A 24,859-nucleotide genomic window follows, 5' to 3' on the forward strand; every position below is an offset into this window, starting at 1 on the left:
TAAAAGACTATTTCCTTACCCATCTTCTCTTTTTGGTATTTTGCTTCTTCCTCTTTCACCCAGTCTTTAATTGAGTTGGCCACCACCTCAAGATAGCTCCTGAAAAGCAGAATATGCCTCTATTTAACATAACACAGATTTCACTAATATGATTTCAGGTCAAACAAGATCACTTGGCTTCTCTTCTGTTTCTTATACAAGTATTTTTCTACAATCTTTGACACAAGGCTTGTATTTGACACGGTTTCTCTCAGTTTTTACAGGAACTGGTACGTTTGCCCAGCTGGTATTTGCTTAGCACATGTTATACTTGGAATTTTGGTTATCCTTTCTGCAAAGAGACATAAGAAACTTGTATGCCAAAGAACGCCTGCTCCTAAAGAAAAATCCAGGAAATCAGAAAACTTCAAGACATTCAGTTTCAAAAAGGTTCAGACTTGTTCTCATCCTCACTGTTTTACCACTGAATAACTTATTTTATTAGTTGCTCTTGATTGATGTTAATTTTTAGAATATGCTTCATTTGTTTGTTCAGAAACTGAAGTGTTATTGTATGTAATGTCAAGCTCTTTATCAGTGTGGCAAGAAAGGTGTTTGGAAATTGTCATCCCAATCTAGATTCGAGAATCAGCGTACCATAACCTGTCATAAATTAAGAATACTCACAGTTAACAATTAAACTGAAGTGAGAACTGAATGAAGAACTACCCAGAGTTTGCAGCTGGCATCTGCAGTTGCATTGTCTCCTTTTCCTAAGGTGTCTGAAATGACTGCTAAAGTAGCTCACTCTAAACAACTGCTTTCAAGAAAGAAGGAAGCCTGGGAATCTTATATGCAGTTGCCACTCAATCCCTCATGCAGACTGTTATCACAATTCTTTAAAGTAAACTTCTTCCTATGTGCAAAGTTCAGAGGAGCTTTTGAAGAATGCATCAGATTCAGTTGCTGTGTCTTCATGATATTTTGTATTTACAAGTTCAAGATGATTCAATTGTATTCAAAAACTCTATATGGAGTAGAGGCTTTTGGGTATGAACATGTAGAAAATACAATCAATTCTTGACCTCATGACAGTTTTAAAGTTCTTACTGCAGCAGTATGTCCAAGATATTTAATATGTAGGCCATGTACACAGGCTGGATTATACAGTTCATGTACAGCTTCAGGAAACACAAGTCTCTCCCACTTGTGCAACTTTGGGAGTTGCTTTGGGAAACTTGCATGTTGATCATGTATACACACAGTAGGGAGAAGGTTATTCTGCTTGTATCTGAAGAAAAGTGTACAAGCTATAAAAACCCATGGTGTTGAAAACAAAAGGCAAAACTAGTCTGGAACATAGAGTTGCCAGTACTGGAATAACTTGAAGATGAATATATGTTATAAATAAAAAAGAGATTATTCGTGTGGAAAATATTTTAGGCCAATGAAACAGTCATTCAAAGTCTAAAATACACATTCTATTAATACGTATTCTGATGTCACTACTGCCAATGTCTGACTCAGAAGCATTTCTCAGAAAGGATTACTCTTTTCCAGTAACTTGTGTAATGTGTTTACTATGAAACTGTAAACAAATGTTATTAAGATTAACTTTGAGCAAAAGAATAGTTTTGATAATGCCTGAATTGATTTGGCTTCCTAATAGAGCGGCCACTTATCCTTATTTTAACCAGAATTAAAATGTTTTATATACACAGTTATCACTGCAGGTGCATGTGTGCATGCCTTTGGACTCCTTACTCTGTAGCATCATTAGATTTCACACACAGTCTCCTGCTGCCTACCCTTTAAACAGTATAATTTCTGAATTTTTGGATGTTCTACATGAACTACAGGACATGATATCCACAAAGAAGAAGGAAGGTAACTGGGATGTCCAGGAGCAAAAGCTGCTGCAATGTCAGAAATTTAATTTTTTCTTTGCATGAGAATTTGCTGTAACAAGACTCACTGTAAACAAAATGCAATTATTCTGTGATTCTGTGATTATCAGATAACAGAATTATATTCCAGACAGCAACTATGAAACAACACTACAAAGATGGTTTGTGGTCTATAAGATGTCACAATAAAGAAGTAACAAGTAAACACAGACAGAGAACTCCTATCAGAGAGATGGTCAAGCACCACATCTGTTGTGCATTTGCAATTCTTCTGTGATGAAAAGTGTGATTCTTAAAGATAAAGATACCAAAAATTAGAATGATAGTAATTTAAATAAAATATTAATCAACAAATTGTTACTAAACTCATCAGGAGTCAGTTATTTCATACAAAGGTAAAACCAAGTAATACTACCTCAATTAATAAGTAGAGCTTGTGCCCGTTTCTAGCAAGTCAGCAGGATCTGGAAGCTAACTGCAGGCAACAGCTTGAAGCACTCCAGGTATTTAATGAGTGTCTTCCACAGAAGTGTTATGTTGCTTGGAAACATACACTAACAAATCTTTATGATACTTTGTCTGGAAATCTGAAATGATCTTTAGCAATAAGGCTGAATAAAGTCTGAAATGTGCTGATTATTCTGCAGAGTATAGGCAGGTACCAATGCCACATAACAGAACCAAAAGAGGACCTGTAGCTCTTTGAAAATTCTAAGTAGCATATATAGCAGTGATGTTGAATATGTCTAGCAAACAAGAGCAAAGCCAAAGTGTCTTGTTAGCATTCATGGCATTTTCTTTAGGAGCTCCTTGCTGCTCTTTCACCAGAACCTGGTGAAATGTCACTGGATAAAGAAGGCGTGCCCCAAGCAGAAGTTATCTTTAATGTCTAAACCTTGTTTCCAGTGGATGTGGAAGAGTAAGAAGGAGAAAGCACACAGCTGTTTAATCCTCAACTAAATTATAACGCATCTATCAGATAAAATGCATCATTTTTCCTTTGGATGCAAAATTAGCAACTTTTCTTTTGCAGGTATCAAGAGCCTTTCCCATTTCTCAGTTGAACTATTTCAGTGAATGCCCTTTCAAGGTGACCAGCCAATCTGTAGTTCTACAACCCCACAGATGAACAGTTGTTGTTTGAGGGAGAAATGCTTCCTGAGGATGTCTGCTACCTCCCTCTGCTTCTACAGCATCAATATGCTGTTGGGACAAAGCATTAGTCAGTGTATGCAAACACCAGGTGGCATGTTAGATGCACTGGGATGTGTGACCTGCTCTCTGGTATTTGTTCCAAAAGTGTCTCCCATGGGTCTCATGTCATATGTGTCAACCCTGCCCAGACAACTCAAATACACCAGGCAGCTAAACTGGCATCAACTGTTTACATTTAATAAACTTGAATTAGGCTTTTAAAGTGCAGTGTCAAAAAAAGAGTGTAAGAATGGCTGGCAGAGTGAGGAGATCTGGGTAGCAACAGACTTCTGTGTAACAGACCTTGAGACCACTGACTCTCTGCTTGGGTCTATCTGAATGCAAGACCCAGCTTTACTTGAACATACCATCTTTCACTTATCTTTTGGGGAAGATTTTAGTTGCTATATAAATGCAAAACCACTGACCAGACATTTAATGGATCCGCCCAACAAAACACAAACCAGCCAGCATTTTCTCCAAGGAACTTTGAATTTCTGCTGGTAAATCTCTTGTGACTCTGGTCCTAGTCACTGCTAATCACAACAGCCTCTTTTCATGGCAAATAATTTAATTCCAAGTGCCTGAAAAGCTGACCTGTACCTACACAGAGTTCCTTGACTGAGAGCAAATATACAAAATACAATACAACATACAGGTTCAGGTAGGCACATTTTGCCTATTTAGTATTCAAATCTGTTCAAATCTATAGATGCCAACAAAAGTTTACTATAAAAATTTTCCACAATCTGATAAATGAGGCACTACACTTAGAAAGGGATACAGACAAATGGTGGGGGAGAAGGTGTTTTTATACTGGATAATTTGCTTGAAATTCTATTTGATAAATCTAATTAATCCACAGAGCACCAGAGCGACATTTCCCACTGAATCACTACACCTGTGTATATATAGTTGAAAAACTTGGTTAGGTATATACTTAGATTTTTTTTAACATCCTTCACCTAAAATGTCCCCAGTACAATTTTCTTCATGTGGCATTCCTAATATGATTTTGTATGTTTGTGTGCATTATTTACATTTTTATATTTGGTGATAAAGAGCTACACATTGCATTGTTCTCACTCAGGAAAATTCAGCAGAATTCTTTTCATACAGCACTGTTTTTGACCTTGCTTTATGAGAAAGCATAACTTGCTTTCTCATAAATGTGTCACACAGCCATGTCTTAATTTCAAAGTTTTGCCCTAAGCACACCCATGCAGTCCTTAATTGAAAATGACTGTGAATGAAACAGGGAAGATAAAATCAATTACCTGAATCCAACATTAGAGTGCAGGGCAATATCCCAAGTATCTTGGCACAGACGATATTGATTCATAGGATTGTGAAAAATCATTAGTAAAGAGTTATCTTGGGTATGATAAAAGGAATCAATGCATCTATATTCTTGGGATGCTGTATGAAGAACCTGAAAAGGAAAGAAATAGAAGTACATCCTCCCTGCAGACAGTAGCATGTGTGCAGAGGCTACACAGCACAGCTTTGAGCAACAGGTGCTCAAGAATTCCATTCTCCTACCAGATGTACTCAAAGCATTTGGATTCCAGCAACCTGAATTGTTCAGGTGGGTGGAAATTGAAACTGCACTGCTATTCATGTTGAGAAGAGGTACAAACTATGCTGCACCTTTTGACTGACCATGAATAAAAAAGTTCAGCTACATAAAAACCAAATAAATTAAAATATTAAACAAATACTTAGACAAGTTTAAAAACTAAAATACGTAAATAAATAGTAAATAAACCCAGAACTATCATATACCAGATAAAAAGAAAACTAATTTACTTTTTTTTCTCTCAGTTGAGTTTACTTGGTATTCAACTTGCTATACTATGACCTGCACATCTCTGAGATTTACTGTGATCTATATTATTCCGCTCTGCTTTGCACTGCCCCATCGTTTTCAATATTTACATTACCTGCAGGTTGAAACCGATTTTATAGCAATAGGTGGAAGAAAGTCTTCTTTTAAACTATTATTTTTCAGAACAATGCAACTGAAGCTTCTAGAAGAATCTGTTCCATGATCTTCCCAGGAACAGAGGTGAGGCAGATTATGCTGGTAGAACCTAGGGTCCTCCTCTCTACCCTTTTTAAAGATGTGTACAATGTTTCCGTTTATCCAGTCATCTGGGACCCCACCTAACTGCCAAGACTTTTTTTACAAAAGGTTATTTCCTGTTGCAATAGAATGCTATTTTCTACTACTTCTATTTTCCATCAGTATCTTTTTGCTAGACTCAGTAATTATTGACAGTTGAAGTAGTATTAGCTATTTATGTTGCATACAAAGGGATTCCCCATGTAGCGAAATCCATGACCAGACTTTAAAATTGTCACACTAATGTGGTGCTGCAAACATCCAAGCAGCACTTCCTTCACCCATGTATAGCGCGTGTCAGGATCAAATAAGAATTACAGCCTATGAAGCTCAAGGCAGCACAGGAACTAACAATCCCAAGAGGACACCTCCCAACTCAAGACAACTACACTTGAACTTATCTTTCACATTTTGGTCTTTCTGCAAGGTAAGTTTTAGTTTTTAGCCTGCAAGATTTCCACAAATGATGCTTTTAGCCCTTAAAGGGTGAAGTACTGTGACAACCAAATTTTCTGTTTGCCCATAAAACATACACTGCATAGGCATTTGCAAAGTATGTTTTCACATATGCTGCACTGAGTTCCAAAACTGCCACAGAGGATCACCCCTAAGGGCAAGGTGGATTTGTCTCCACCACACTTTTAGCTAAGAGACTTGCTGCCAAATAGGACAGCTCCAGTTTGGCCAAACCAGGAAACAAAAACCCATTACAAACTGAATTTCACATAAAGAACTGAAAAGTAGCTAAAGCACAATGAATTTTGGTAAATATGAAAGAGATAAAACTGAATCAGCTATCTAGCAGAAAAATATCCTGAACTCCACTACTACTTCTTTATATAGCCTTCTGAGGGGTGACTGTAGGTATGAGGTAGTCAGTTCACAGATACCTGACGAAGAACATGTGGTTGAAAATGCTCTTCCAGACTCCAGTCTGTCAAGCAACGCCTCTGTGTCTTTTTTATTGCTTCTAAACTTTGTTCTAGGCCATAGTTTTCCGGACTCACCTCAAAATACAACAAACCAAAATAATGAATATGAACATTTCAGCATCAGTTGTATTAAATTGACTGTAATCTTGTTGGATTAATAGAGAGCACCCCATGTTGCATCACAGTTAACTGCATAATGATGCATATGTGCAGACCCATATGGCACTGTTTAATAAGAAATACAATTACCCCCAAGGGGTTTTGGGTTAGGACTTTTTATGACAAAATAATCTAAATACTTTCATTATTAGCTTATATGCTTGTGAGTTCTGTAAGCAATTATTAGTATTCAAACATGTCCTATGATGTAATTTTAAAATTGCTGTGTTTATTATGGGATGTGTGGCAGACAGGTGATTCTGAAGATGCCAAACTACACAGTTTACTAGTGTGACACAATTTGACAATTTCCTTTAAACTTTCTTGCTTGTATTTGACCCCTGGTATTCAGCAAAACCAGCACAGAATTATAATTAGCAGCTTCATTGAAACCCTTCACCTTGGAATTCAAAGAAAGTGATTTCACAGTGCTTAAATGTTATGTCAGTATTTGCCAAACATCACAAAATTAATATTTTCATGCAGAATTGCAAAGGAATCCCCAGTAACATGTCCTGGCAGTATCTTCTGTTGTCTCGTGTAAAGCCTAGTTGACTCCATTTCTCACACTTGCCATATCAGAAGCAAGAAGATCCAATTCTTCATTCAAAAGAGGATCAACCACAACATCTTCCTCATCTTCTTCATCTTTGTCACTTATTTCTGAATACTCTGGAAATCGAAAGCAGAATTTAAAGAATTGTCCCAGAAATTTCAGCCCTACTTAGGTTGGACTAATGCAATTTCCTTAGTCTCCCTGATGAGATCAACATCAATTTGAAGCATCCTTTCATCACACTTGTCCTATAAATACATGATCAGATCTGCTATGCTTCTATACTAAAAGAGCACATCAAAACCCAGTGAGAGCAAGTGCCAGATCATTAAATAAAATTTAAAAAAAAAGGGAAGAAGAACACTTCATAAAACCCACTCAAATCATCCTTTCTATCTGACCCATGCTGGCCCACTAAAAATACTCTCAGAAATATCCTTTGGACTCATAAACAAAGAACCCTTTTTCTTCATACTTTAACAAGCAGTCCTTTGCACAGATGACATTAAAACAAAAGGTAAAATCAATTGTTTTGATATTTTCACACATTTTTGACAAATGCAAATTTTATAGTTTAAATTAATTTGGTTGATAGAGATCCATAAGCTACTGACAGAATATTGCTTCTCCTGAGGTTCTGACCAGTCATTCCATTGTTACAATGAGCACCTGATATGAGCAGCATCGCATGAGGACTTTAACTTCTATATTCTCTTAATTTTTAAAAAATAATCCTTTTAATAGAATTATTTATTCCCTAAGTTAGGGCAGAGGTCACTAGTATTTGATCAAAATTCACATGTACAAGAAAATTACTCTTTCAGGTGGAAAAGAGCGCAAAGTATTTGCTTGTAAGTGTCTTATAATGAGCTCAGCTTCCAGACATACATCTTTAGGCTCTGCTTCTCTTGGAAATTACCCCTGTTTACTGACTGCCTTTAGAAGATTGAAGAAACCTGAAAGCAAATGTTTTATCTTCCTGGCATTTCCTTTTGTGCTGCAGAAGTGCTGAAATGTTGTTATGCTTGTAACTGCAATATTTAATATCATGACTAGCATAAAAGCAAAATAAACTAACATCCAAAAACGTTCCCAAGATTCAGAAGAAAAGCAGATAAACAGGACTCATTTTTGTCTGCTCCAGCCTTCTAAGGAAAGGATCCCATCTAATCTGCTCACTTAGACATCTCTATTAGGAAAGCATGGACAACATCATAAAGTACTGCATCCAGCTCTGGGGTCCTCTGCACAGGGAACACATGGATCTGTTGAAGTGGGTCCAGAGTAGGGCCAATGAAGGTAATTAGAGGGATGGAGAACCTCTCTTGTGAAGACAGGCTCAGAGAGTTCAGTCTGCAGAAGAGAAGGCTCTGGGAAGCTCTTCTTATTGTGGCCTTGGGAGAGACTTTCTAGTAGGACTTGTAGTCATAGGAAAAGGAGTAGCGGTTTTAAAGGAAAGAAGAATAGATTCAGACTAGATACAAGGAAGAATTTTTCATAATGAGGGTGGTGAAAGACTGGAACAGGCTTCCCAGAAAGGTGGTGGATGCTCCACCCCTGGAAGCACTGGAGGTCAGATTGGACTCTGAGAAACCTGATCTGGCTGAAAATGTCTCTGCTTATTGCAGGGATGACAGGATAGATGACCTTTAGAGGTCCCTGCCAACCTAAACAATGATTGTATGATCATGAACCTAAAGGTATAGTTGCTTAAACTGACCTAATTTCTACTTTTCTTGCCTCCTGAAGAAATAATCACTTGTTTATAATGTTGCTTTTTGGCCAACACATCTCCTTTAACCAGGCTAACAACTTTTCATTGTTAGAATCTGCAGGAGAAAATGTGGAACTTCAGAACATTCACTCTCCATCATCTACAATTGTTAATGCTGCAGAACAAGACAGCTTTTGTCTTTATTCTAGTATTCCTACAGAGTTACTCAGTGCACAGGCTAGACAATACTTGAAAATTTGTTGACTTGTACAAGGAAGAAAAATCACATCCCTGCAATAGCAAATGATATAGTAAGACAAACAGTGGATTCAAATTCTTCAGGAGTAATGTAAACAGAAAGCTTTTTACCAGAGCCTCTTGGAGATTTCTCATTAAGCTTCTTTTCCATAAGGAAGAGTTGTCTCAGCTGTCTTGCAAACATGGCTGGATTATCCCAAGGGATATAAGACACTTCAGAATCACCTCCAACTCTAGATCCAGAGCTCTCCAGGAAACCAGAGTCACTCAGCTCAGTCAGCTTCAGGCTTTCAAAAGTAAACACTCTGAAGGCTCTTTCTACTTCAGCCCAACTCAGAAGTTCTAAAAAAGAATTACAATCATTAACTGAAAATGTCCTTACAGCTCAGCAGAAAATAAATACAAGACTATTTAAGTGTATTGTTCTTGGCAACTCTGAAAAAGCCAACAGCAATTTCCTTAACGGTACTGGATCAACTTATGTGGGCTACATTTTACACTGCATTCAAAGTTGAATGCTTCCAAATTGCAAAATGATATGCCTAAGTATTAATCCATCTTAAATGAAGTGGTTCCTACATCTGAATACCTTCTGGCTCATTAACTTTATAGAAATGATGTTGATTTTAAAATACTGGGTAGACTTTATCGGACCAGTTAGCAACTAGTTATTTTCAGTTCATGAAATGTTTCCATTATCTGTAACTTCTCAAACAAGTATCAATTTTTTTCCTCTGCAGACAGAATTTTACACATAATTTAAACAGAAGCAAGGTGCAAAGACAATAATAAATCCTATTTATGCTTGTATGCATTGGTGTCCATATAACAGTGATAATCATGCCAAGCACTGAAGTTTAAGACAGGTAATACAATTCTCAAATCACATAGAAAATATCTTCAGTTTGAAATGTTTTCTCCTTAGGGTGGTTAAGCACCTAAACACGTATATCTTGAGACTGTTCAATCTCTCATCTTCTGTTCAAATTAATCATCTTCTTTGATAAAAGCAAAGGCTTTACTAGCTAAGTTACCAGCTGGGAGAGTCTGGCAGTATGGTATGGTCCAGTGAAGACCATCAAATTCAATACCCACCAGGTGGAAGACTATAGCAATACTGAATACTTTAATGGCTTACTGTCCAAAATGAACATACCAACAACTAGAAACAACACTGCAAAGTGTAAATTAATCCAACACTAGGGACTTCAGGATGAAAGAGCTGAGAAGGTACCTTCAAATCCAGTGCTTTATATGATGACATAAATGTAACCAAAGGGATTTGGATGTTTATATTTCTTAATAACCTAGAGCAGACTTTTGATACTACCTAAGGGCATTTACGTAGTCTTTGGGATTGTTTCCCAGTGTATGCCATGGTGACAAGCACACTCCAAGAAAAGGTAACTGCAGAAGTGATTATGGTTGGAGAAGTGAATGTATTCTTGATTTGATAAAGGGACTGTATTATAAAGTAGTTCCATTATTAACACCAACAGCTTACATAGAATACATTCTGAAAGCCATGTATTGTTCTACAAAAATTGTCTACCTAAGATATGTGTGCTTTACCTCCAAAAGGGTGTTGATAAAAAAACACAGTTTACATCAGTGCCTCTCAAAATGCATTCTACACTCTAGGAGCAAAATTGCAATTTTTACAGCTATTTTTTTCCTCAGAATTAGTAAGTGTTTGTATGTTTGCAAATATAAATAAATAACGTAGTTCTAAGATAATTCCAGCTCTTAGTTATGCAGTATTTAACACTCATACAGTTGTTTCCATTAACCATGAAACTGAGGTCTGAAGTCAGGGTTAAACTGTATAGTAGGCTATAATTATATATAAGCAAGAATGTGAAAATGGGAAATTCTGCAAAGGTTTTTTTGGCAACTTAAAAATCTTGTCCCTAAATTCCTCCTATTTAAGAGGCTCATCAACCAGAAATAGAAAGAATGGAAATTATATCAATGAAAATCCTTTTACCACTAGTACAATAATGCATGAGCTCGTGAAGTCTGGCCAAGCGTTTAGTGTTGTTTTCAGTTGAAGCAGGGGTGAAATGGATAAGTTCTGTAAGAGGCAGTTTATCCATCATTTCATGCTCAATCTTTTCTGGATTTAAGTTCTTCTGGACCTGGAACAAAAATCAAAGTACCAGAGTTAAAGTAAACTTTCACACTATCCAAAAATTATGTTTGAATAAAGAAGTCTTTCTACAGCAGAAGACATTAGCATGTGCTTAAGTCAGTTGGACTTAAACTTAAATTTGAACATGTGATCACAGTGTGGTTTTGAATCATGGCATCAGATATTGTATGCAGAAAAACATTAGACACATAAGAGAATGACTGACAGCATAATAACAGACATTTGTTAGAAGTTATTTGCCTGTGCTAGCTAGACTTAAAACCACAGAAATATGTACAGGTTAATTCAGACTGGCAGCAGGTACCTTCCACATATCTTTCAGATGGTCTGTGCTACTTCTCACAGTAATGAAATCCATAAACTTATTGATGAGTCTACGATGAGAGACATCCCTATATATTCAAGGATTTATTTTTTCAGACTTAGTGGTATCTTTCAGCTTCACCCTTTTTAGTATTACACGCTTATGGTACTTTTTTCTTCAACTGCATATTCCAAATATTTTTCCACTACTCTTTCCTCAAACATTGTGCTGTATCCTGAATTTCCTCTTCAGCAAGTATATAAAACACATCAAGCATATGTCTGCTAAGAGCATTTCTCATGTTGATTAATCAGTCCTTCCTTCTGCTTGAATACATCCAATGTGTCAAACTTGAGTTGTTTCTGAATAGTTTTAATCAATGGTTATCAAAGCATTCCCCAGATAATTTTTAATCCATGAAGCCAGGCAGACACACCTTAGCTGTGAAATCTAGAACTGTATTATCACTTGTATTATCTTCAGTGAATTTTTAAAGTTTAATGGTAAAACTACACCTTGTCTTTGGAAAAATTTGAGACATCCACAGAGGTTTTTTGGTTCAAGAAAATCTGGGAACTGTTACTTTGCAATAATGCCAAACTATGCATCTCTGAACCTTTCTGCCTTTGTTAGCATTCGGCAGTGTTTTGGTTACACCCTATGCTCCAACTATTTAGACAACCTGAATACATTTCTTGTGTTCATCAACAACTGCTATGCAATTTTTTACACTTCTCTACATTTTAGTATTCAATCTAGTCTCCATGCTAGATCACCACGAACAAGTTAGCAGCTCATTTTCCCTAGTATCATCGATGTTTAACAGCAAATCAACAGCTCTGTAATATCTTTCATCTTTGCCAAAGGCTAAACATTCTCATTAATAATGCAAATAGATCTCTGAAATCGGTTTGTTTGTGCTCTATGTTTGTGAGGTGTCCTCCAACAGTAACTCATTGCTTCTAAAGTAAACTAAACACATGTTGCTGTATCCACCTCAGTGGAAAAAATCTAGGATATGCTGTCCTGTTTTTGTAAAAACACCACTCCTCCCCTTCTATTGCATTGAGCATTCATTGCCTGTGAACTTTGGAAATATTTATATATGATAGGTAGCACTGTACCTTCAGCAGGTGCAACCGCTGAGCCAGGCGATCATGGTAGTTAAATAAGAGAGGGTACTGGGGGTTGACAGTCTCTTGTTCACCGTATTTAAGAGAAAAGTACTCATATAGATCCTGCTTAAAAAGAAAAGGAAGGGGCATTAAACCTCAATAATGAGATTTGTCATTTTAGGAAATGGACAAAAGGCAACACAAACCTTTTTTTCACTCATAGGAAGTGAAAGAGAAGGAAGGACAGAGATTATATGATCTGCAATGGCACGACGTAGCCCATCTGCCTGAGACTTTGGTGACACCAGACTTGGTGGTGTAAGGTCTTCTTCACTTGCAATAACCTGGCAAATGGAGCATACGTTAGCCTTCATTACCACTGCTGCTTAACTTTACCAGAACTACCAAACAAATCCTGCTATAAGCTAAGCACACAAGAAATTCTGTCAGGAAAGGAAAGTGCAATCTTTTTCCACAAGCAGCAAAAATACTGCACAAAGCAAAGATTATGGAAAACAGAATTAAATGTTTTTCCTATTAGTTGCTTTTGGAAGGATAAGAAGAAAAATATTTCTAAGTTGAAATGTTAAGACTTGTTAAGGAACACAGGTAATTAAAAACTGATTGTGTATTAGGTGTTGGGCCTTGAGTATTTTTACCCAAGTCTATTTTCAGACTAAGTTACAGAAAGTAAAGAGCCCCAAAACTATGCTGAAATTTTACTCCTAAAATGAGGACTTCCCAATCATATTGTATGTCTCTTCTAAATCAAAGATTGTGCCCGAAATCAACAGAAGTCAGATCTGTCTAGCACCAGCATTGACACTCTTATGTTAGGCTTGAACTAAGACCTTTGAACTGAGTAAACCAGCAAAAGTTCAGTATCAATAACATTGTTGAAGGACATGAAAACTTGTTATTGACCTAGATAAGAAATTACACCTTTCTCCTCATTTGATGATATTCATACTCTTCAAAAATTAATTATGGGATAACACTGTATATATATAGAGGGTAAGGGCACAATACGAAAGAAAATTGAAGTTTGGAGTTTTGACTCCTTTGTATTGAACCTCCTTGCTCAGTCCCTCAATGCACAGTCTCATATTTTAAGTTTAAACAGATGGATTTACTGATCTTTGACCAATTCATTACATCAGGTCTAGGCCAAATTAGCCACAGAAATCAAAAAGAGAACATTCCCACCTGTTCCAACATGCAGCTCAGCACTAAGGGTACAGAAATGTACTCATCAGGAATCTGACTCAGCAAGTCATTGTAATATCTCATGCCTACAGAAAGAGACAGAATAGAAGTTTCTTCATCTGCTGTATTAGGAAATAAAACATTAAGATATGTTTGTTCAGAAATGCCAATTTATATTCCAAGTCAGTTCTGCAAGTTTGCAGATGAAACAAAACTGGGAGGAGCTGTTGACCCTCTCAAAGGCAGGGGGGACCTGCAGAGAGACTTTGACAAATTAGAGGGCTGGGCAGTTATCAGCCTCATGAAGCTTAAAAAGGGAAAGTGTTGGATTCTGTGCCTGCGATGAGGCAACCCTGGATGTACCAACAGACTGTGGAATGAGATGCTGGAGAGCAGCGCCACAGAAAGGGACCCAGGGGTCCTGTTTGATGGAAAACTGAATCTGAGTCAGCAGTGCCCTGGCAGCCAGGAGGGCCAACCCTGTCCTGGGGGGCATCAGGCACAGCATCGCCAGCCGGGCAAGGGAGGGGATTGTCCTGCTCTGCTCTGCACTGGGGTGGCCTCACCTCACATCAGGTGAGGTTTAGGTTGGGTATTAGAAAAAGTTTTCCACCCAGAGAGTGGTTGGGCACTGGAACAGGCTCCCCAGGGAAGTGGTCACAGCACCAAGCCTGCCAGAGTTCAAGAACTGTATGGACAATGCTTTCAGACACATGGTGGGATGTCCTATGCAGGGCTAAGTTGGACACAGTGATCCTTGTGGGTGCCTTCCAACTCAGAATATTCTGTGATTATGTGAAGCTTCAGACAATATTTATTAAAAAGAGTCTAACCAAGTTAGAGATCTAACAAAATTACTCAGATCTTTTAAATCTGACTGTGACTAGAAACAGATAGAAAAAGTGATTTTCTAAAGAACTTGGTTATCACCACTGCAGTTTTCAGACACTTCCACAAGGTATTCCACAGGATACACAACATCTTCAGCTAACTGCACAAATCATTTTGAGGGTTTGTGCCATCATATGAATGAATGCTTTGACAGAGTGAACAACTACAGATGGGTGCTTTAATCCTTTCAACATACCCTCTGACAAAATTACTGTGTGCAGGATTCCTTCTGGTTTCCCTTTTATCTTTGTAGGTGTTGTCTTTGTAGGTGTTGTCTTTGTAGGTGTCGTCTTTGTAGGTGCTGGCTGTTTCTAAATGAACAAAAATTAAGATAAAAAATCAGAAACCATAAAACAAATTAGTATTGTACAAATAGGTGGGAAAACATTTCATTTAGCTTTGGTTACTCACTGTAGACTAGATGCTGAACTTTTAAATGGGACAAGATAGTAATAATGTAGTGCATGTTCTAATAAGATCCTTTCTTCTGCTGTCTTAAGCTTTTGCCTATCATGAATAAAATAAAGTGATCTTGCATAGAACTAATAATCTTTTTTTTACAGTCCACAGATCTGCAACATTGCACAGTAGCTCTGTGCCGACATATTGATTTTTCAGACACAAGAATGTGTCACTAGATGCTATTTAAGAAATTTTTACACCTGTGATACTTTACATCTGTAGGATCCTTCCAATTTTCCTTTTTCTGTTTCCCCAATGCTCAGCTATTTTTTTTCCCATTTCTTGATGTTTTAAATGCTGAAGACAAAATACAAATTTCATTCACTGAAAATTACTTGTAGATAGAGTGATGATCCAAGGTGAATTTTGGAGTCAAAATTGAAGATAGGTAATTCTAGCCTATAATTAGTTATTCTCAACAAAAAGAGAAGGATCCTTGCCTCAATTGCAGGTAGTTGTGTTGATTTCCTCTCTGGTAACATAGGCACATTGATAAACTTGGTGTTTTCCAAGTAGTTGCAATGCTGTCTTCTCCAGTCCAGGCAGTCATACATCAAACAAGCAATGTGTTCAAACAGCACAGTACCAAATGCAAGCTTTGAGAGAAAATCAGATACAAAGGATGAAGTTTGCTTATAAAAGTGTCATGTAACTTAGTGACAGGAGTCATTAGCTCTTTAACCAGCAGATCTGCTTCCGTTTATAAATTTTCCAAAAGATTTTTTCCTCCACCAATTCAAAATACTTTATAGAGTTATTCTAAAGCCTCCTTCATTTTATTTGCCTTAACACTGACACAGCACAGTATGGACTGTATATTGCCTAAGTGATTTAGTTATAAAGTCTAACTTGCCATAACAGTAATTGTTCAAGGTCTTCTATCTTGCAAATGGAACTTACGGGTTTTTCTGGATGGGAAGGAATAGGAGAGGAAAATTAAATACTTTGTAATGTGTCTATGTTTTAGTAGTGCAGCGTATTTGCAAGGTCAATCATTTCCCTGCCCTAGAAGGATGAAAAATAAAACCCCAACCAGGTAATTAATATCATCTCGTATTATTCTCTTTCTTTCTGTTGCCCTTTGAAAACAAAGAAAGGCTCAAGAATGGCACTCTGAAATCCACAGTTGTGAGCGAAGGAATGTCAGCATAGTGCCCAAATGTCCAAAGGGAGAGCGCTGTATCTGCAAAAATCTGAAAAGGAAAGAGTCATGGTTCTTGAGGTCATGTACTGTGGTTTTTGCCAAAGCTTGGGAGGAATAAAAAGAATAATAGCAACTGCTATTTTAAATATTAAATGTTTTTGTACAAATACCAAAACCCTGTTGGAGACCACATGAAACACTCAAGTTTCAGCAGCTTTAATGGATGTATTCTTCCCCTGTACATCCTGGACTTTGTGGAAAGAAAGGAATTATTATAAATTATAGACAATTTCCATTAAAAATTCTTTTCTGAGTGATTCTTTCACTTCTGTGAAAGTAGGGCAAATCTCTTGTACAAAGTTTGCCTCTAAGAGGTGGCTAACAACATTGAACGTCTCGATTTTAAGTTTCCTAAAATAAAACACAGCAAAGAAGCACATCTGACATTAAGCACTAAGAACAATACCAAACCCTTAAGAAATATTAAGCATCTGCTTTCCTCAACTCAGTGCCTCTTTATGACACTGAAAAATAGGCAACCCCAAATCACTGATGAGTTATGGAATACTTGTCTCAGTTTTCATAACATTTAAAGACTAGAAGCAACACTTGGAAAAGAAATTCTATTTGCGAAAACAGAATGTTCATTAATATTCCTCCATCTTTGTTTTCAATATTCTTCTGAAGAAGGGGTTCGTATAACACCTTTCAATTCATACATTACTTAAAAGATTCCACTAGAGCACATAACAGTTTTAATTAAAATATTGGAGTGTTTTCAATGCACAGTCTTTTAAACAAAACAAGATTTTTTACAAAGTCATAAGTAACAAAACCTGGTGCTACTCAATGGCATCCAAGCCAAGTTTAGTATAATTACAACTTCATAATTCAATTTGCTTGGTCTCTCCTCAGGACATAGATGCTTGTCAAAAGTTTTTCAAGTCTAACCATTAGTGACTCTTCAACAAAGAAAATATTTTTGAAAGTATTTTCCTTTCTAAAGATCTCAAATCTGAGAGCAGAAACTACTTGCAGCATGCAATACTCTGTCATTTTTATATTAATATCTAACATTTTGACACAAGAATTTTCCTTCTGTGGATCTTGTGCTTCAGAGATGCAGCAAGCTTGGACTCAGAGATTCTCCAGCAAGTCCACGAGAACAGACTTACTCTATCCACCTATAATTTCAGAACTTATGTGTTCCCCACTCATTTCTTTAAAAACTTACATATATTCTTACTTCTGTAGGGCTCATTAAATGATAATTAGTCTACTGAAATCTGTTTCAGTGATAGATAATTTTTCCTTTATTTAATCTATAATATAGGTGCTTGCAGGATATTCAAAAGCAGAAACAGTCCCCTGTAAGATGTGATTACAGGGAAGATAAAAACTGTTTTCCCAAAAGAGGCTTTGCACTATAAGATTATATAAAGAGTATAATGGTAAGTAATATTATAAGAAGCAAGCCTACATGTTTCCACAAGTAAGGCATTTTTAGTGAATGCTTTTCAAACCACTCTGAGTTGTTTGTATACAGAATCTACTGTACTATAAATAAGGGTTAGAAGAATGTAGTTTAACCCTAGAATACCCTTTAACCCTAACAGACTACAAATATAGTAGGTTAAATTATAGCATGTTGCCTTATTTTGCTTTAGCAGTTTGTATTTTTTAGTGCTGACATTGTAGATTGAAAAATACAGAACTTTTTACCTCACTATATGTGAGAATCTAGGATGGAAAAAATTTCTAATGATTCACTCTCTCCTTCAGTGCCTGGTAATAGTCCTGACTCAGCAGGCTATAATGAGTAATAAATCAGAGCCATGTTTTGGACAAAAAGAAGCAGTACTGAGTATGATAAAGCAACAGTATATATCAAAAAGGATTCTTGCATTCATCTTAATTTTTTCTCATGTAACTGTTCTGAGGTGCAGTAAGTAGGTCTGGTGTTATGGGGATAAAAATAAAACTTTTGTGTTATTTCATACACACATATCACTCTCTAACAAGATGCAAACTGGGTCTACAAAGACTCTGAATAAATTTAAAACCTCGAACTACTTTAAAGCTCTTCTGCTGTGGCCTACAATACTAAGAATCTCCAAATCAGGAATTTTTATTCAAAGGACTCCTTGTGAACAAACGCTGAATAAAGTTGTTGGATACATTTTTGTTTAAGATTACAAATATACTAACAACTGTGGTTCCGTTTCAGAGAAGACTTGAGATTAAATTCTTAAACTGTTCTTAAAAGTTACAAACCCTAAAGTATGCCATGCACTGTAAAAACAGAATGTACTGACCAGCATTTTGCTGTCTGACCAATCAGAGGGAAAGTCACTTTCCTTAACTAGGTGATGAAACCTGGCAACATCAGACAGACTTGATCCATGCTTTCCACTGTTCAGAACTGGCTCCAGGTATTTCCAAAATGTTTCCAGGTCTTTGCTAGCTTCATCTTCCTTTCTTTTCTCTGCTTCTACATCTAAAATACATAAGTATTTGACAAATCATGGTACAATGTCTCCCTGTTACATAAAGCACAAATCATATATCCATTTTCTCAAAGTACTGTTAAAATATTTCCATCCTGAGTTTCAGCAAACATCTGACACCCAACTTTGGGATTAAAAAATACCATCACATATCTTGCTAGTGTCCTCTATTCCAATTACAGAATCATTGATGTTGAAAGGGCCTTGTGGGTGGCATCTGGTAAAACTCCTCTGCTCAGGGAGGGTCACCAAGAGCAGACTGCCCAGGATTATGTCCAGATGGCTTTTGAGTACCTCCAAGAATGAAAACTCCACAACCTCTCTGGGCAGTCTGTTCACTGTGTTTACAGCATTCAGTCACCCTCACAGAAAACAAGTGTTTCTTTCTCTTCAGGTAATATCCCATGTTTCAGTTTTTTCTATTGTCTCTTGTCCTGTCACTGAACACCACTGAAAAGAGCCTGTCTGCCTTTTCTTTGCACGCTCCCTTCAGGCATTTATAAATTTGATGACTTCCCTCCAGGCTCCTTCTTCTCCAATGTAAACATTCCCAGCTCTTTGAGTCTCTCCTCATATGAGAGATGCTGCAGTCCCTTAAACATACTTGTGTTTGTTTGATGGATTCTCTCTGGTAGCGCTGTATCTCTCCTGTACTGAGGAGCACAGAACTCCAAGTGTGTCCTCATCAGTGCTCAGTACAAAAGAAGGTTCAAATCCCTTGACCTGATGCAGCCCTGGATACTATTAGCCTTGTTTGCTACAAAGGCACAGTGCTGGCTCACTTCCAGCTTAGTGCCACCACCCCTACCTAAGTCCTTCTATGCAGAGCTGCTTTCCAGCCAGTCAGCCCCCACCATGAACTGGTGCAGGACTTTGCCCTTGCTGAATTTTATGAGGTCCCTGCCAGGCCATTTCTCCATCCTGCTGACTCCCTCTGAAAAGCAGCACAATTCAGTGGTGTTTCAGCCATTCCTCCCAGTTTTATATCGTAAGAGTACTTGCTGAGGAAACTATTCTGATCACTAATGAAGATGTTGAACATGCCTCATACCACCAATCCCCACTGATAACCTCTGGGCCAGGGGATTCAGCCAGTTTTCAATCCAACTCAGTGCTTGTTTATCCAGCTTCTTTATGAGAAGACAGTGCCAAGGGTTTTACTGAGACAGGGCAGACAATAGTCACTGCTCCCTTCTCACCTCCCAAGACAGTAATTTTGTCATAGAATGTTATCAGGTTGGTTAAGAATGACTTCCATTGGCAAATCGATGCCAAATTACCAACTTCTTGTCCTTCATGTGCCTGGAAATTAGCTGCTCTATCATCTTCTCAGAGACTGAGAAGGGTCGGAGTGGCCTTTAGATTCCTGAGTCATTCCTGCCATTTCTGAAGATAGCAGTGGTGCTTTCCTCCAGTCCTCAGACACCTTTTCCAATTGCCATATTTTTTGAGAAGTAATTAACAATGGCCTTGCACTGACATCACAGCCAGACTCTCAGTATGCCTCAGTGCATCCCATCAGGTCCCATGGACTTATGTATGTCCAGTTTGTTTAAGTAATCCCTAACCTGATCCTCTTCCACCAAGAGTCTTGCTCCAGACTTTTACCCTGTCTCTGGGGCCTGAAAATCCCAAAGGCAATTCATGACCATAACCACTTTTTCTTCTTCCACTGCCCTTCAGCCAGTCCTTTTAGGGAGGCTGTTTGCTGGACTGAATAAGTATCTATACTGTAGAGTCCATAAGTGTATTCTCATGACAGCCAAGTAACAGGGAATAACCACTTCCCTTGACCTACTGGCTATGTCACTACAGCCCAGGATAGTCAGCCATCACTGATGACACATATTTAGCTTGCTGCTCACCAGGATCCCAGTTCAAGAGAGGTGTTACAGCCTGGAGACAGCTGAGTACAATTACAAGAGCGTCATTCTGCGGCATATTCTCCTGTGGCTGGGGCACAGTCCCAAAGTAGCCAACTGTCCACTCTCCTTGAAATTATTAAATGAGCCAAGTTTTCTTACCAGTGCACTTCCTAACAATTCACAGAAGTATGCATTTGATAAAATGTTGTTCTTTGGTGGCTACTGTGGCTGCAAACACTGCCTGCTTAGTCAGTCCCTCTTTCTACTGTCCAGTTTTTGCACTGGCAAACCATTTGGTTTGGTGACCAAACAATGGCAATACTACTTTGGCACTGGCAAACACAGGTGCTCATAGGTAGCATGCACAAACACAAGGCATGGAGAGAGAGAGAGAAAAACACAGCCAGAATAGTCATTCCCTGGATATAAAATTATCTCCTTTCTACACATTTTTTTTTTATAACCAGATTACCTTCAGATGAAATTGGAGATTGTCCTTCAGCTTTAGTTCTTTCCAAGTATATCTGCAATGGCTTGTAATTCTCAGAAGAAATTTGAATTACACTTGAAATGTTAACCCCAAGGTCAGCCAACACAGGCAACAACTGAAGATTGGGGAAACCCAGAATTATAAAGTAATGATGAGCACCATCATCTGGTTCATCATCTGTTCAAAACACAACAAAACCAGATTAGAGCAAGAACATTCATCAGCTAAACAAAATTAATTTTTTCTTGATTATATGGGGTAATGCAAATTAAGGTTAGAGAAACAGTTCTTTTGGGAAAATTACACGTAAGTTCAGAAATTATTATGTGCATTAGACTGAAGCCTTTGCACCAAACCACCTAGAACACAGAGGGAAGAATACAAGTCAGAAGTAAGAATTGTTTGGAGAAGGACCCAGAGAAAAACTGCAGAAGTTGATTATAATCCCAGTGTTGTAGCAGCATTTCTGTAATTGCTCCTCTCTAAGGAGCTGAGTGTCAGGACATACCCACATGCTCTAATGGTAGTTTAAGTTATCTTATTTCATCCTGCATAAAACTGGACATGGATCATACACAGAGTAAGTTACTGTGTCTTACATGAAAGATTACACAAGTCATAATAATAATAATAATTTCAAAGGATTAGCTGCAGGTGTCAGCTGACTCACTGCTGACTCCTCCCTACCCAGCAGGTAGATGTTCACTAGATGTATTTCTTTTTAAAATACTCATCAGCTGGTAATACCAGCTCACACTAGCCCTTTTAGTTGGTAGGAGCATATCCAAATTCATCTTAAAGTGCAGATGAGAAGTTTCACTGAGTGCCTGTTCTATTTGGGTTTATCAGTTATGTAGAAATATGCATAGCAACATTTCAGTACCAAAGCAAAAGGTTAAGCATGATGTAAGTAAAAATGAACTCTCTAGAAGCTCTAGAACTGTGTAGTTTCCCTTCATGCCCTGTGGAGAAATACAGGTTGTAAGCCAGGTATCAGGTGATATAATTCATCCAGTACAGTTATTTATCCTAAGTTATCAGCAACTGCCTGCTGAAGGTCCTGTATCTCTCCATCAACACTGAAACACATAGAGTTACGCAGATTATCCTGCACTAAAAGCAAATCACAACTTTATTTAGCATTAAGGTCCTTTCTTATGCTTACTAACACATCACATGTCTAAGTGCTTTACTGACTCCTCAGCTCGTGGGACTCATTTATTCAAGGAAGGAGAAAGGGTAGCCTGGCACTGACATCTGCCTGTGCTCAGATACATAGCCAGGGCTGTGCAAATGCTGCTACCACCTGGAGCAGCAGGCTCCCTGTTGCTTGCAATATTAGCTAAACATAAAATAACATAGAAATTTAGAGAGAGACCGGCTGAGGAAGCAGCCACCACAGTCCAGCACATATATTGCATAAAGCAAAAATCAAAACCAGAAGAAAACTGGTTTATTATTTCACTCCTAGTACTGAAACTGAAGTACATAAATTTATGTCTCAGTTACTGCAGGAAGAAAAGGTATGAGCACATAAAATTACTGAACATTAATAATTTTTAACAAAAAAGACAGGTGTCTGCATAGTCACTTACAGAGATCCAAAAATTCCAATGCATACATGCATAAGACTGCCTGCCATTTGAAAATTATAATTACAGTCATGACGAGAGGATAACAGTCAGCTCTAATTGTCAGTGACTAATTCATATGCAAAAGAGGAAAGACATCAATGCAAGTAATCTCAAGATTACTCAAAAGCAGAAATGTTTAATTTCAGAAAGGTGATAATGTATTGGGGATGAATGATAAAATTACTGCTAGCTACCAGAAACAGACTGTCTTTGAATTCAAGGCTTGGTCTATTTTTTTTCTTTCTTTATGCAGCTATATTAAAACAAATATAAAGAGGGGAAGTTTAGATTGGATGTTAGGAAAAATTTCTTCACTGACAGGGTTGACAACTCTGTTACCTCTATTTTAATTTATAGTATAAGGAGAAAGCCACCTTTGGATACTGACACATTTAGTTATTCTGAAGTCTGTCTGTAGGATAAGTTTTCTGTAGGATTTGTTTAGCTACTTAGTCTTACATAAGCCCAAACATTTTGATGTTGACATGCCACATATATCTTACCTGTATTTTACTTCTTGGACTGCACAATCCATCCTAACACTGAGCAGACCACAGTGCCCTCTTCAAATGTAAAGTGGCAAAGCTTTGATATGGTCAAATAGATCTTGACTTTTCAACATGGAAAAAACAAAGTACTCCAAAGGTTTATCAGGAGTATATCTGCATTTTTTACATACCAATGTATTTGTCTTTCACTTCCATTTCTCCCCGTTGTTTCAATTTGGTGTCCTTTTTAATGGGGGGTGGTGCCGCTGTCTTTTTTCCTTTACTATCTTTTCCAGGTGTCTTATCAGGAGGTTTAGCTTTCTCTTTCTCTTTCTCTTTCTCTTTCTCTTTCTCTTTCTCTTTCTCTTTCTCTTTCTCTTTTTGCTGCTGTTCTGCCTGACAAGATGAATAAATAAAGTTTTCATTGTAGCCTTTTGCAGAACAAAGGTCAGACTGTTGTAAAACTTTAGGTGTTCAATTTTTTTAACACCTTTCCCTCGCAGCTGCTATAATATCCACGTGGTGGAGCTGTCTTGAACACCCTTCTTTTTCCTGCTCAGACATGTCATTCAGTTATTTGTATATTCTTACTCAATCACAATGCTAAGACTTCACATTAAAAAGGAACTACAAGAGGTAGGTAGACGTTGTACCTACCAAACTAACAAAATGCATATTGGTAGAAAGGTAAGTAAAAAATCCCTGTGCTTTAGTTGCTTCCGCTACAGCACTTGCATCAGCCAGAAACCTTCCTTGCACTGAGGGGAATTATGGCAAAAATTCAATATCTGTTAATATCTTTAACATCTCTGTTAACACTCTTGAGTATGGTGTAAAATGGCACCAGCACTATTTTCCTTTGATGTAAATATCTGTCTAATATAAACTAGAACCAAGAGTCTTGTGGTCATTTCACACAGGATATTACTCAGCCATTCTCATTATTTTCCAACAAAAACACCTACATAAAGCTCTTCCCAGTAATTTAAGAGTACAGGACAAAAAATATTTTGTAAGTATCCCAAAGCCTCACACTATAAATCCAGAAAATTGAGAATCAGTCTAAAATTAAAACAATCAAAAAAATATTAAGGTAAAGTAGGTTCTGTAGAGCAAGAAAGCGTCCACCTTATTTTTGCCCAGCACAAATACTACATTCAAACTATGCGAAAATTACATTTCAGGATTATAAAGCTATAAATAAAATAAAAATATTAACTTAACTTACAGTTACAGTCCAGCTGGTGTCACTTTAAAGGCTATTAAAGCAATGAGAAAAGCCCTTCATGCAAATGACAGAGGGCAGTTAACTCTGCATAGTTGCTTTCCCTAGATCCAGCTGAAAAGCAGATTTTCCAGCTGTGGAAGTTGTATTTCATTCAAATTCAAAATCAAAACAGAAAATCTTTTCCTGCTTTTCCCTTCCTTCTTGAATTTCCTTTCTGTAAAATTTAGAAATGTCTTTGACATATTCTTAAAACTATTTGCACTGTGAAATGAAGGATTTGGAGGCTTTCATTATTTTCTTTCAAATTTGTTCCACTTTTGACACTTCAAATTTGAAATTTTGATAGTAATTCTTTGAATTCTAAGCTGATGAACACACCAAACAGGTGATACAATCATCATGCCACAGAGTTCACAAGCAACTTCATCTATTGCATCTGCTTCATTTTAAGTAATTCTTAAATGAGCAGAGACATTTCTGGACTTGACAAGATTCTAACAAAGAACACTACTTGACCTTCAGAAAGGTCAGGTTACTTCAGAAAGTAAA

General features: G+C 37.4%; 1 protein-coding gene across 1 annotated transcript in view; it reads right to left on the bottom strand.

Moving 5' to 3' along the window:
• The window catches only part of SPAG17 (sperm associated antigen 17), a gene marked incomplete at its 5' end in the record, with an annotated part of 88,762 nt that overhangs the window by 38,169 nt on the left and 25,734 nt on the right, over nt 1-24,859 (bottom strand). Inside the window, 14 exons of the mRNA XM_082277774.1 lie at nt 20-99; nt 4,358-4,512; nt 6,096-6,212; nt 6,871-6,968; nt 8,936-9,166; nt 10,812-10,962; nt 12,405-12,518; nt 12,602-12,739; nt 13,602-13,687; nt 14,689-14,803; nt 15,395-15,550; nt 18,414-18,595; nt 20,943-21,137; nt 23,274-23,382. Of these exons, the coding sequence (XP_082133900.1) occupies nt 20-99; nt 4,358-4,512; nt 6,096-6,212; nt 6,871-6,968; nt 8,936-9,166; nt 10,812-10,962; nt 12,405-12,518; nt 12,602-12,739; nt 13,602-13,687; nt 14,689-14,803; nt 15,395-15,550; nt 18,414-18,595; nt 20,943-21,137; nt 23,274-23,382 (1,927 nt within the window). The remainder of the gene's footprint in view (nt 1-19; nt 100-4,357; nt 4,513-6,095; nt 6,213-6,870; nt 6,969-8,935; nt 9,167-10,811; nt 10,963-12,404; nt 12,519-12,601; nt 12,740-13,601; nt 13,688-14,688; nt 14,804-15,394; nt 15,551-18,413; nt 18,596-20,942; nt 21,138-23,273; nt 23,383-24,859) is intronic.

The sequence above is a fragment of the Coloeus monedula genome (assembly GCF_965178545.1).
Source record: "Coloeus monedula genome assembly, chromosome: 3".
Taxonomy (NCBI): Eukaryota; Metazoa; Chordata; class Aves; order Passeriformes; family Corvidae; genus Coloeus; species Coloeus monedula.